Source organism: Heloderma suspectum, chromosome 3, assembly GCF_057233095.1.
Source record: "Heloderma suspectum isolate Gila_16-S chromosome 3, 16-S_ref, whole genome shotgun sequence".
Lineage (NCBI taxonomy): Eukaryota > Metazoa > Chordata > Lepidosauria > Squamata > Helodermatidae > Heloderma > Heloderma suspectum.
The window spans coordinates 237,016,711-237,031,676 of record NC_139460.1 but is presented as its reverse complement, the minus strand read 5'-3'; the positions used below and the strand labels follow the sequence as shown (position 1 = coordinate 237,031,676).

At 41.2% G+C, this 14,966-nt stretch overlaps 1 protein-coding gene across 1 annotated transcript in view; it reads right to left on the bottom strand.

Annotated features, from left to right (window-relative positions):
* The window catches only part of ADAM12 (ADAM metallopeptidase domain 12), a 359,777-nt gene that overhangs the window by 128,053 nt on the left and 216,758 nt on the right, over positions 1–14,966 (bottom strand). The window contains exon 5 of the mRNA XM_084841456.1: positions 10,444–10,520. Coding sequence (XP_084697582.1) covers positions 10,444–10,520 — 77 coding nt within the window. The remainder of the gene's footprint in view (positions 1–10,443; positions 10,521–14,966) is intronic.

Sequence of the window (14,966 nt, the reverse complement as noted above, 5' to 3'; positions counted from 1 at the left end):
ATTAGAACCAATTCACAAGACCAAAGTGGTGTTTTCTGTTTTGAGAATATAGAGAGGGAATCTGTGCAGAATTCAGCACATGGCAATATGGTTGTGTAATTGCTCCACTATGTGACCAGCTAAAGGTTCAAGCAACGCCTACTGTATCAGCGGCAAAACCCATTTTAGGCAGCTTTGTATTGATGATGATGATAATAATAATAATAATGTGTTTAAGGATAAAAATCCTTCAAAGGTACAAGTAAAAGAAAAATGCATTAATAAAATCACAGTGAAACAATATCAAAAACTAGCAGAAATCTCAGCACCAGAGAGCAGACAGGGCTACAAGTACAGGTGATGGAAGAGAAGCAAGAAGCTCAGCAAAAGCCATCCTCCGTGAGTTCAGGCCTCCCCTTCAGCCCCAAACCTATTGCAGGGGCGAGCACACTTTAGATTCAGGGCATGAATGTGGATTGCCCTCACAGTGGAATAAGATCACTCACCCATTTGCCACCAAAACGCAGGGGAATCTGAGAAGGCCTGATATATCTCTAGAGCTCTAGGGACTTTGTGTTGACATCCCCATGATACTTTTGCCCATTGGGTAACGAACTCAAGGGGAGAGATTGAGGAAGGGGGAAACACCATTCAGTTCTCTCTGGCCAATATTGCTGTGAGCACTTCTAATTCAAAAGCTGTGCTTCCTGTTCTAAAATAGATATTACAAATGAGAAGTTACAATAGATTATTTTGGGCACTAATGTTGCAATCTGCCATCCTGTGTACAGGGAGGGAATTGGTCATTTAAGAGAGCATAATATCTCTTCAGAGGCAAGTGATTGAAGGCTATTGCTTCTTTGGTGAAAACCGACAGACAATATGTGTACATTTAAACTGGGATTTATTTAAACTGGGATTTATTGATTAGTTATATCATTGTTTCATGTGGTTGCATTGGGATTTATTGATATTGTTTATGTATTGACTTATTGACACTGACTGACATTTGCAATTGTTTATATTATGTTTTGAATGGTTATATTTATTGTTGTTCAGCTGATATATTATAAGCCATTTGGGGCATATGTTTGTGGGAAGGCAACATATAAGTTAACAAATGAATGTCAGCAAGTGTGAGAAGACACACACACACAGAGAGAGAGAGAGAGAGAGAGAGAGAGAGAGAGAGAGAGAGAGGATCCAAACAATGACTGGGTTCACAAAACATGACAACTCAGGGTTGAGTATGGGTTAAGTGTGGGTTGTTGTTGAATTGTGGGTTGTTGTTGAACTATGGGTTGTATTGTCTGAACCCAGCCATGCTAACAAACCATGATTTGTTAACCACAAACAACCCATGAAGAGAACCCATGGTTTGTTGTTGGGCTGTTATCTGTGGGTTGTTAGTTGTTAACAAATCATAGTTTGCTAATGAGGCTGGGTTCACACAACACAACAAACCACATTTCAACAACAACCCATGGTTTAATGACAACCCACACTCAACCCATACCTGACCTTGAATATGGGTTGTCGTGTTGTCAATGTTTTTCCATCACATATCCCTGAACAAGAGCCTCGAGTAGCTACTGGACTTAGACCATGGAAACCCAGGTTTAAATCCCCACTCAGATCACTCAGTGCCCCAGTTATTACCTAATGAGACTGTTCTGAGGAAAAAAAGTATGTATGTATGTGGGGAAGAGGGCATGTGTGCCACCCTGAGCTTCTGTGAGAGAGGGCAGAATTTTTTTTTTAATGTAAATAAATAATAACATGGACATTAGCTCAATCCTTTGTTGCAAAATGGGATGATCCCCAATGGGTCTAACCCAATGGATGCTAGCCGAGTCTTTTCTTGCAAAATGGGCCTTTCTCCCCTCACTGCTATATGATTGTGGTCAGCACTGAGAGTTCTTGAAAAGAACCTTCATTCCTAGCCAGTTGGTATTCTGCAATGCTGAGGGAAGGTGTTCTCTTTGTGTGATTGTGTGAAAACCCTTAATGTGTATCTGGCTCTACACATAACTGATCCTCAGCCACTTGTAACTGTTATAATATGGTTATTATTGTACCTGAACTGGATACCAGGAGATCTGCATTTCTTCTAGGAATTCAGTACTCCAGTGTTTTGTTTGTAGTGTAGTGTAAATCATCTCTCTACACCACACCTGCTTCTGCTTCTGCTAGACACTTAGCTCTCTCAGTGGGGTGTTACAAGGCTTAACTGGATCCACTGCAGAAAGCATCTTCAAGAATAAGCAGTATTAATTCCTACTGCTTTCATAAAGTGGCTGCATTCCAGCTTATGTAATTACAGTCAAATTGCCTGTATAGCTTCAAGCTGGATAAGACCTTCTTTAATTCTTGTGGCCAAACAGCTATATGCTACTGATACTTAATAGACAATACTGGTGTCTTTTCCACGCAAAGCTGACTTCTTCCTGTGTTTCAGACTCTGCTCCTGCCAAGCCAGGAGGGCAAGGTCTTGAAAACATGCCAGGTCTGCATGAGAAAAAACAGAAAACAAGCTAACATGGAAGCTTTATGCAGTCATATAAGGATCTGGACTTATCACACGAACCAAGCTGCAATGCTCTTTACATAGGGCTGTATTAAACATTTGTTTTGAAACCACACATTTGTTTCAAAATATTTGCAACAAAATAATAGAATGGAAAGAAATAACATATGTTCCAACTACCCTTAATTGCTAGTGGGAGCTCCTAATTTTGGAACCCATTCCTGCTTAATCACTGTCCTTATTTTGTTCCTTTGGGGGGATACAAATTGTTGGTAGTGTGACTTGCTAGCATCACATTCTTCAGGGTTCAGCTCCATCAGGGTCTCTAGAAATTAAATCTCCAAGCCCATAGGTGTATCTTTCTTATCTCTTGCATATATACAGTGTATGTAAATGCATGCTCATGCACTAGGATGCTACACAATGCACAGCCATATCATACAGTCAAGTTATGTTTTGAACTGTTGGTAACATATTGTAGGACAATTTTTCTATTGTATTTTTAACCAAAATAACAATTGCCTTCTTGGCTATTAAATACATAAAGGATAGGGCTGTTGCAGATTAAATTAATGCAGCACAGAGCAACAGTGTGCAATCATAGAAGAGATGGGTTTCACAAGAGAATCCTTGGTATGAGAACAGAAATGTTATAAAGCACACCCCTCTTTTTCATTGGTAAAATATTAGAGGGTGTGAAATAATGAACAGTCCTACTCCATACTCTGAAACAAAAACCTAGTTTTCGGATAAAATAATTTGTGCAGTAATTCAAATCAGCCCTTTATAGAGGATCAGTTCTGAGTCATCCTTATTAAATATATATTTTCAGGACAAACACTGGTTTCATAAATCATTGGAAAGTGTGGAGAATTCCATTCACTGTTCTGAAAAAAGGTTATAAAACAAGGTTGGTCTTGATCAAAGGATCAATATATAATCTTGAGTATTTGTTCCTTTGAGTATTTGGGGAGTGGCACACCAAGTAAGCATGACTGCTGCAATGGTGGTAGGGTTGCATCCTGATGCTGGAGCAAGGGCAACAATCATCTTGTCCTACCAGTGTTAGGCCCCATAAGCTGGATCCTATGCATTCCTGCAGGGGAGGACCAAACCGCAGGATAAGATGTGTTTGTCTTTTAACTCTTCCACAATAAAGCTTAGAATGCTGATCACTGAGGGGCAGTTTACAGAGGACTTTCAACCACATCCAATGATTCCAAGATATTGCAAACTCTGTAACATTAATCAGGTTCTACAAGGACACAACCAACAGTGACCAACAGCTCTCTGCAATTTCCCCAGCTATCTAATTCACAAAAAGTGCTGCAGACCAATGCTGAATATATCTGCTTGCAGCCCAGATGGCACTGCAGGAAGTCAACAACTGGAATAAACAATAATACTCGATTTGTATGCTTCCCAGAGGCATCTGGCTGGCCACTATTGCAAATAGGATCTAGGTGGACCAGCAGAGCTCCTTCTTATACTTGTATGGTCTTAAGTGTGTTTGCACAGACAACATGGGTTTGTTGGCAAACATAGGTCCCAGGTTCAATCCCCAGCTTGTCCAGGTAGAACTTGGAAAGAATCCTGCCTGAAAACCTGGAAAGCCGCTGCCAGTCACTATAGACAATACTGGGCTAGATGGACCCCTGGCCTGGCTCAGTAGAAGGCAGCTTCTTATGTTTCTATGATCTGTGTGAACAGTCTTTCAGACTCCACATTTTCTTTGCTTGCAAAAATGCAAAGTTTATTGGAAAGCTTAATTAAATAATTGTGGCATTCTTCCTGGGGATAATTAATTATTGTCTCTGGAGTCTACTAAAGACAACAGGAAAGCCGGTTTTCCAGGTTTTGTTCTTGACATGGGATTTCCCCCCCTAGACATGTTCACAGCATTTATAGTCTCTAAACAAAATGCAAAATTTAGAGATTTTGTCTTAATTTTGTCTTGGTTGAAAAGATAAATATATCATGGTTTAGTTTTATTTATTTAAGGTTAGAAAAGGTTCATAATTGTTTCCAACTGTAGGCTTCAGGGTTATTTTTATGTATGCTTCATTAGGAGAGAGAAGGTTTAAAAAGCTGCCTCATATACTATAAACTCCAAGTGTCAAGACTACAGACTTTTCTAAAGATTGTTTTGTGTACTGCAAGGCTATGTTGTCCCCCCAAATATAAGTTTCCCTATACTCACACTTCACCCTTTCACAGCAGCAAGGAATTAGAAAGAAATGGAAAGTTAAAGCTGTAATTCTGTACACACTTCCCTTTGAGTAAATCACATTGAATTCAATGGGGCTTACTTCTGAGTAGACATGTATAGTATTGTAGTGTCCATTTAACTTCCATGGTGTCAACAAAGGTCACAACCTTCAGTTCATGAGTGCTATAAAGTAGTTCCATCTTCCCATACAGAGCTATGAGATCATAAAAATATCTGCTGGTTCAGCATAAAAAAAGAGAACTTGGATGCTTTGAAGGTCTTTTCTACTCATAGGTGACTGAACAGTCAGGAAAGAGTTAGCTCTTCTACTGACTCAAAAGGCAAGAGGCTAATCAAATTGTTATATCCAATGATGAGAGAAGCTGAAGGTCCATCCACCCAGTTTGAGGAACACAGGGTGGGACCACCTGCTCTCCTATCTGCTGAATGGGTGGGGGAAACCCTTCACAATAATTCCAGCTTCCTTTTCTCATTCAACTGGTATGAGAGCTGGAAAGAAAGGGATGTCCAGTCGCAGTATTCGCATCCCAGGATTAAAGTTACTGAGTGAGAGATTCCAAGTACTTTATTGTAGAGCCCTCACTTCACTGAGATTATCTCCATCCTTAAACAATTGTGTAAGGTAGGCCAATATTATTATCTACATATTGCAGATGGGATCTGGACCTGAGAGATAGTGGTTGGCTTGCATAACACCACTACCCAATGACTTTCCAGTCATGGTAAGGATAGAACTGGGGACATCCTGATTCTCAGCTCATGCTACGTTAATTATCAACTGGCCCTTGATAATAAGGACCTAATGGCAGGAGTTGTTTTCTTGGGGGAAGGTCTCACTCTGCTCTGGAAGGCAAGCGTCAATCATGCTGTTATTGTATTCATCCTGTGAAGAACATGCTTCAGTACATAATACTACATCATTGTTAATATTAATATTATTCCACTGATGTAAATCCCAGGTGAGATCCTGATCACCCTTAATGTCAGTCTTTCTGAGCTCTTTGCCACATGTTTGCTTCATATCCTTTGTGTGTTATTTCTAAAGCCTGCAAAGAATAGAACATTCATGGCAACAGCTATAAGCCTTGTTTACAAAGTAACATCACAGTGGTGTCCTCATTTTAAATGCCTCTCCTGTTAAAATGAATCTATTTTTCCCCCAGTAAATAGATAGTGATAATACCACTGCCGGGTACAGGTCTGTTCCACAGTACAGAATGCACATATCACCTGCGTCCAGAGACACCTAGTTAGGCAGGTTAATCCGTTCCCATTACAAGCCCTATTTATCCAGCATGACTGCTAAGGCTGAGTATCCTCTGTCCAAAAGCTAAGGCTGGACTTACAATGCAAGGGATAATATTAATACGATTAAATGTCCTACACTGGGGAGTCAAGATACTGTAATTGTGCTATCAGCAAAAGCTTTGTATAGCTTTCCCCTGTACAGATGATGAAAAGGAAAAGGGAGAAAAAAGGCAGAGCAAAGAGAGGATCTTCGCAACAGTCATACTCAGTGGATTTTTCTAATAAGACAGCAGAGAAAATGTTAGTCGGAACACCCTCATGCTCTCTCAAACTTAGTCCAATATGTAGGCGTGTGTGTGCGTGTGCACGGGCGCGTGCCTGTGTCTCTGTGTGTATACCAATCTGAGGGCCTCAAGATATGTCTTTTTAAATGGTAATTTGGCTAGAATGCTCAAAAGGGTTAAATAGTAACATGGAGGAGAAATTGCTATACAAAAGAACTCCAAAACTGTAAACCAGAATTCAGTCTTATATTCTTAATTCCCATTGATTTGATGGGGTGTTAAATGTGTATGTCTCCAGGTCCACACAGATGACGATGATGATAGCAATTGTAAACTTCAAATTCTGAAACCAGAACAGTTGCATAAATTTACTTTTCTTAATTTAATCCCAGTTCAAAATTTGGCATTTTGTAGTTTAAAATGGCCGTGGCTATTTGCCAATGTCTCAGACAATGGAAGGGAAGGGTTGGTTTCAAAGGAATGAAACAGTGGTGAGGATATGTACATAGGATCAGGGAGAAAGGGCAAGAGGGATACCGTAACAGTCAGGGAAGATCCTTTCTTCAGAAAATGGGAAGCCCTGTATAAGCCCAGTCCAGCTCTTGTCAAACAAGGGGAACTTGTATGTCATCAAGTGAGACCCATTATTTTACTGCTTTGTTTGACACTGCCAGAGAGCATTGCTTTTTCTCAGCTGATTTTTGTAGTGGATAAACTCACCAAACTTGGCTAATTATTATCTTGCAAGATAACCCAAGAACATACTTCTTTTTATTGTGGTGATGTGATGGCTCCTACACATTCCAGCATTACCTCTTCTGGAAACTGAAGCAACACTTGCATAATTAGAAACCACAGTGAAGCCTCCTCCCATGTGGCCCAGGGCCCCTCATGTTAACCCAGTGGTATAAGAAGGAATTGTGCTACAGCAGTTCCCACTCCACTAGAAGATGCCTGCATAAAAAGGTGAGGAATAACAAGAATTTGGAATTCCTGCAGGGAGCCACAAAAATCACATCTTAAATTGTGCAAGGTTAATGTAAGACAGGGGAGGCAACTTCAGAGGGTCCATGGGCCAATTTCCCTCCTCTAACTCCCCTCCCACTGAAATCGCCACTGCTAAATTGCTGCTGAAGTTTTGCGGCAATTCAGCTGCGGCAAGAAACCCTACTTTTTCACTCAAAAGCAAGGTGCGCAGGGAGCATGTGCCTTATTTTAATGCATAATCGCACTCCCAGCAGCCCCAGGGGAGTGGACATTTGCATTAAAACAAGGCACATGCTTCAGCACATTGTGTTTCAAAATGGAAAGGTAGCTTTTTTGCTGCCATGCTGCCAAAATTCGGTGGCGGTGACTTGGAGGGCAGCGGGGGCTGCAAAAAAGCCGGGGGCTGCACGAAACTCACAGGCCACATGTTGTTGACTCCTGGGTAAGACCGCTATCTCCAGAATCTTCTGAAATGCCCATCAACAATGTATGCATTCAAGATAAAACTAAAACTTTGAGATTGTCCCAAGAAAGGAAATTGTATAGTAATAATATTGACACAGTTCTGCAGTGCTGCTGACATCTTTTGACCCATATGTTGCTGATAGCAAAGAGCAGATTTTATTATTTATGATCAAAATTTCTATCTTCACTTTCTATAAAATATTCAAGACGGCTTACCATACGAATACAATACACCCACAAAAGTAATAATCAAATTAAGTTCAATGAAAAGGTAGAGGAAAAGAAGATGAGACCATTTGCAGTTTTAAACCATGCATTTTGCTACTTCTTCACACAACACATAGGTAAACTATGGAATTTGCTGCCACAGGATGTAGTGATGGCCAGTAATTTGGATGGCTTTAAAAGGGGTTGTACAAATTCCTGGAGGAAAAGGCTATTAAAGCTATCAGTGGCTACTAGTCTTGATGGCTATGTGCTACCTCTAGTACCAGAGGAAGTGAGCCTATGTACACCAGTTGCTGGGGAACATGGGTGGGAGGATGCTGTTGCGCTCATGCCCTGCGTGTGGGTTGCTGGTCAACAGCTGGTTGGCCACTGTGTGAACAGAATGCTGGACTAGATGGACCCTTGGTCTGATCCAGCATGGCTCTTCTCATGTTCTTATCTTAACCCTTTCATTAAAAATACAGCATTTTAAAGCTTCTGCCACCCAATGTTGTGCCAGTAAAAGCTTTGTGTTCCGTATTTATATTTATTACTGAAAAGTATTTTCCCCCCCTTAAAATGGACCACATACATTAAATCTTTTCACATGAACTGGAGAGAGAGAGAGGCACAGTGGTACTGAAACATCTTACAACATTGTTTTGCAGAAACAGCGGTATAGGGATGGATTTTAATATATTAGTTACGTAATACAGGTGATCAAAGTTCTGTTTACAATTCCCACGCTTTCTAAGGTGTTAGGCAGTCTGCTGCTTCTTTTGTATCTTAACGAGGAAACGGCTGTGTGGTTCATGACACCAATTTTACAGTAGGAGAATTTCTAATTATATGTTTCTAGTTCAGGTTCAGATTATACTTTGATACTAACTACAGGTTATTACTAGATGTTGCTGCCAAGCTGTGAATTACGTTTTGTGGGCTAAAGCAGCAGATGACTCTATCTGAAAGCTACCGTCATAGTTGAACTAAAGGCCAGCCTCAGCTGCCAAGGCAGAGATTTAAAGCAGCCTGCGGTCACAGAGAAGTCGATGTACACAGCCCCAATTGTTGCTCCTTTAGGTCAAGAGGCTCACCGGCAGGGAAAACTAGAGCAGCTCATACTATCTGCTTTAGAACATGCTGAATATATTGGGTTGGGTCCTGATTTGTTATTATGCCACCAGACAATATCACAAGGATACTGCAAATATTCACCCACAAACAGCTGAAAAACATCAACACCAAATTCAAATCCCACTTTTCTAAAAACATCCCCAATGCCAATTCATAGCAAATTGCAGGACAATAATCTCAAATAGCTTAGTGAACAAACTGCAGTATCCACAGTTGTCTAGTATATAACATAAGAGAGTCTTGAATTGTGTTCACAACACAAAAAACGCCCCATCCTATTGGTGCTTTTTGCCTAAATTTGCTTAATTAGGCTCAGTTCCTTGAAAAAATACTTCCTTTTGTTAACAAATGGCTCAGATATTAATGTGAACTGTCACAACTTTCAATGTGTAAATATTTGCATTTCCCCAGTGACATTAGAGTGTTCGTATCAGAAACACCAGGTCGACTGCCTCAACCTTCAGCAGTTGGATCTTCCCTTTGCTCCAGACAAGGTTGGCTTTAAAAACATCACATCCTGTAAGCCAATCACATTCTGCCAAGGAGTTCACAGTTAACCAGAACAGAACGTTTACGTAGGCACAGCTACCAGGGAGCGCAGCTAATCTGTGAGAAGAACTGGGAAGTAGGCAGGAGTTTTGAGGAACCCATTCCATTTTCAGTCTACCACAAGGACCATAGACAGTCCATGGACCATTGCATTCTGAAAGAAATATTTGATTCCAATGTGGGTGGGGGAATAATAATAATAATAGAAAAAAACAAGAAAGCCCATGTGTATTTTCATTATTCAAACTTAATATTTCATTTTTCTTTATTAAACACTTAAACAAGATTAAGACAATATTCTGGTCCTAGCCTCTCTGTCTTGGGATTACTCCAGACATTACTTTTTCTGACACAGCTGTTAATCCCCACATTGTTTGTCCTCAATATTTGGTAAAAGGAAACAAAGTTTTATCTGATTGGGGAGTTTCCTTTTTCAAACTCATAGCTGATGGATAAGACAGGTGGTAGGAGGGATCCCTGGTGTGAGTGGACTATAAAAGCTTAACATTATCAGGTAAGCCTGTGGTCACCCTGCCACATGATCTCCACAAGCCTCCTGCTTATCAGAACACACATATGAGAACAAGATCAAACAAGGCATAGAAAAGCCCGAGCAAAAGGCCAGTTCCAAATAGGTCTCTGTTTTACAGAAGACCCTTCTTATCTTCAACAGTGGCTACCAACCTAGGTACTACTGGCCATCTCATCATTGTAGCCTCCAGACAGTTGAGCAGGCCAGACCAGTACACTAGACAGAAAGGATCCAGACTATAGCTTGGGCCTTGAATAACAGACATTGTGCTGTCATCATGATTTCTGGTTGTTCCACTTACCTGAGTCCAGAACAGGTACTCAGACTTACTGCAGACTCAGCATAATCTTGCACATGACCATGGTAGAAGCAATGACTCTAATTAAACAGAGAACAGGGGAAAAATCAGTCCCTATATTCTATGCCTTATTGTTGATATATAACATTTTCTGTTCCTCTTAATATAAAAACCTACCCTGAATTCAGACTATTGAGGAAAGCATGTTGAAAGCATCTTTCTGCCAGTTTGAAACAGGGTGTGAAACTTCCCAGTATTTTATGCCAGATTTAAATGAGTTCATGCCAATGTATACGCTGTACCTCATTCAATAAAAGGCAAAGATCAGACAAGCACTTAAAATATTTCCTTATGACAACCCTGATCTTTTTATTATGTAATTGGAAAACCATGACGAGAAGCATTTTGTAAAATTAAACAGCAGAGCAAATTACACTGTCATTCACTGTAGATGTAAATTGTCTTTAGTAATATGAGGCAGATCCATAAGACATAATTAAGCATACTGTGCAATGTAATAAAACCATTTCCTGGTTTTATAGTTTCAGAAAGAAACAGAATGTGAGAAAAAGGGTGGAGAGAGAAAGATCATTTTATTAAATTACATTGACTTAGAAGCTCCATGTTATTAAGAAAAGGAATAAAAGGGAATTCTATTTTCAGAGGCAACAGTCCTGTTTCATTTTGTGGCTGGGTTATTGTATTTCTTTAATAAATCCAGCTGCTTGCAAAAGGCAACCACAACAGAAGATACATAGTCAATAAAGTTGCACATTTGTCTGGAATTCAAGGTTAATGCTATTGCTGATGAAAGATAATACCATATTCTCAATTGTGGACCTGGCTTGAAAATAACACTTATGTCACGTCCAGCATTTCTTTCTCTTTTTTCTTCTAGCTCCCTTGAATGCCATATGGAAGCCAAAAGCCCCTTGTCAAAGGTTGCTATCTTATTAGTGCAAGGGAAAATTACTGCTCATATTTCAACCTGACAGTCATTTCAGTCTGCCTCTTATTCCTTGGTTCATTCACATCTAAGCTGCATTAATTAACCTTTCCAATATCAGGGCATGGTTTTCAATTACATAGTCTCAGACTGCAAACTTCTAAAGACCACCTTGATTTTGTTAGAGGAAGCAATAATGTGAAAAGATCAGGGCTGATTTTTAATAGTTCAGGAGTATGAATTCTTGGCAAATTTGATTACACCATGAAGAAAATATTGGTTTAGCACAAGAGAATTTCTCCTTTTTTCCCTTTTATGTGGAGTTCTGACTGGGTGTACAAAACAAAAGTGTTATAATCTATTTACAATGTGCATACCTGGATAAAAACTGATGTTATAAATGAAGGCTCCCCCTAATTTTTAAAAATTATCTTTTAAATCTGCACTAGTACCAGCAAGATACAAAAATATATTTTTAACAAAATTAAGGGAGAAGGCCAATTTATGGGAAATGTTATCCCCACATGTACATGTGTATGCATACGTCTGTATGGGGTGTGTGTGTGTGTGTGTGTGAGAAAGATAGAGAGACTAGCAACAGAGTAATTTAAATATATATTTAGAGCTGAACGTTTCAGTTTTCTGCCCTCATCAGTAGCTGTGAAGTTAAATGGATACCAAGAGTGGAAGTTTGGAATGCTGGGAGCTGAAAATTCCCAAGGGAAAAAACCCCAGAGGTATGGGTGGTATAAAGCTTATGAATTGTCCTCCAGATTAAGGTAATATGGACTAAGAGTTCTGAGTCTGTAGATGCAGTTTTTCTTTCTGTCAACCATGTCAGTGTCCTTTCTTTATTCAATTGGAAGCATTTGTAAATCCGAGAGTCTATATGAAGGTGAGTTGAAATGTCTTGCAACGGGCTGCTCTAGTTTTTGGGTGAGAATCACAGATTTGTGGTTATGCAGTCTTGTTCTTAGGTCCACTGTAGTTTTTCCTACATATTGCAAACAACATCCTTTTTCTTTCTTTCTTTGTTGCTGTTGTTGTTCAGTTGTTAAGTCATGTCCAACTCTTCGTGACCCCATGGAACATAGTACGCCAGGCCTTCCTGTCCTCTGCTCTCTCCCGGAGCATGCTCAAGTTCATATTCATTGCATCGGTGATGCTATCTAGCCATCTCATCCTCTGCCGTCCCCTTCTCCTTTTGTCTTCAGTCTGTCCCAGGCTAGGGATGTCAGAGAATTTCTCCACGAATCTCGGGGAGGCCGAATGCCAGCGCATTCAGCCCCCCGAAATTGGTGGAGAAACGGTCTGCCCCCCCACCCCCCCGGGACGGGACTTACCTTGTCCGAATGTCCCTGGTGGCAGCGGCTCCGGTGGCGGTTCGGCGGCGGTGCAGCGGAGGCAGCCGGTCGTCTGACCGGCTGCCACCGCCACCATTTCCAAGGTAAAAAAAAAAAAAATGTGATAGGCTACGTAAAGATTTACGTAGCCTATCACGGCTAGAATTTTAAAAAACACTGTGATAGACTACATAAATGTTTACGTAGCCTATCACAGCTGAGTAAAAAAACAACAACACTGTGCGTACGCAAATGGCAGCGCCCATGGGCGCCGCCATTTGTGTTCCTTATTTTGGCACGTGTAGTCTACGTAAAGCAAATAGCATTGCCCTTATTTTCGCCGTAGTCTACGTAAATGTTTACGTAGACTACACGTGCCAAAATAAGGAATGCAAATGGCGGCGCCCATGGGTGCTGCCATTTGCGTACGCGCGGTTTTTTTTCTCACTCAGCCGTGATAGGCTACATAAACATTTATGTAGCCCATCACAGCTGACTGCAGGGACACAAAAGGCGGCGGCTATGGCCGCCGCCATTTGTGTCCTGGCAGGACAGGATTCGCGGCGGGAGGGACGGGGTGCCTCCCCGCCGGCCAGAATTTCGGGGGGGAGGGATGGGGCACCTCCCCCCCAGCCAGAATTTTTGGGGGGAGGGATGGGGCGCCTCCCCTCTGGCCAGAATTTCGGGGGGAGGGATGGAGCGCCTCCCCCCCACCGCGAATCAAGCTTCGGGTTCAGGTAAGAGACTTTCGTACATCCCTATATCCCAGCATCAGGGCCTTTTCCAGGGAATTTCTCTTTGCATTAGGTGGCCAAAATATTTGAGCTTCAGCTTCAGTATCTGTCCTTCCGATTAGCAGTCAGGGTTGATTTCCTTTAGGATGGACTGACTGGACCTCCTTGCAGTCCAGGGGACTCGTAAGAGTCTTCTCTAGAACCACAGTTCGAAGCCATCAATTCTTCGGCGCTCAGTCTTCCTTATAGTCCAGCTCTCACAGCCATACATTACTACTGGAAAAAGCATAGCTTTGATTAGACGGACCTTTGTCGGCAAGGTGATGTCTCTGCTTCTTACTATGCTTTCTAGGTTTGCCATAGCTTTCCTCCCAAGGAGCAAGCATCTTTTAATTTCATGGCTACAGTCACCATCTGCGGTGATCTTGGAGCCCAAGGAAGTAAAATCTGTCACTGCTTCCATTTCTTCCCCTTCTATATGCCAGGAAGTGATGGGGCCAGGTGCCATGATCTTCATTTTTTTAATGTTGAGTTTCAAACCAGCTTTTGGCAAAAAAGCACTCTCCTCTTTCACCCTCAAGTAAGAGGCTCTTTAGATCCTCTTTGCTTTCCGCCATTAGGGTGGTATCATCTGCGTATCTGAGGTTGTTGATAATTCTCCCAGCAATCTTAATTCCGACCTGTGATTCATCCAACCCGGCGTTTCTCATGATGTAGTACTCTGCATATAAGTTAAATAAGCAGGGTGACAATATGCAGCCTTGTCATACTCATTTCCCAATTTTGAACCAATCGGTTGTTCCATGTCTGCTTCTTACTGTTGCTTCTTGACCCTCGTACAGGTTTCTCAGGAGACAGGTAAGGTGGCCTGGTATTCCCATCTCTTTAAGAATTTGCCACAGTTTGTTGTGATCCACACTATTAAAGGCTTTAGCATAGTCAATGAAGCAGAAATAGATGTTTTTCTGGAATTCTCTTGCTTTTTCCATGATCTAGCGAATGTTGGCAAGTTGATCTCTAGTTCCTCTGCCTCTTTGAAACCCAGCTTGTACTTCCGGTAGTTCTACGTTCACATGCTGCTGAAGCCTAGCTTGTTATTCTGTGTATTCTTTCCACCTCTTCTTAATCTCATCTGCTTCTGGTTAGGTCCCTGCCTTCTTTGTCCTTTATCATGCCCGTCTTTGCACAAAACGTTCCCTTGAGATCTCCGATTTTCTTTAAAAGATCTCTAGTCTTTCCCATTCTATTGTTTTCCTCAATTTCTTTGCATTGTTCATTTAAGAAGGCCTTCTTGTCTCTCCTTGCAATTCTCTGGAACTCTGCATTCAGTTGGATATATCTTCCCCTTTCTCCCTTGCTTTTGGCTTCCCTTCTTTCCTCAGCTACTTGTAAAGCCTCATCAGATAGCCACTTTGCTTTCTTGCATTTCTTTTTCTTTGGGATGGATTGAGTTGCTGCCTCCTGAACAATGTTACAGACCTCCATCCATAGTTCCTCAGGCAC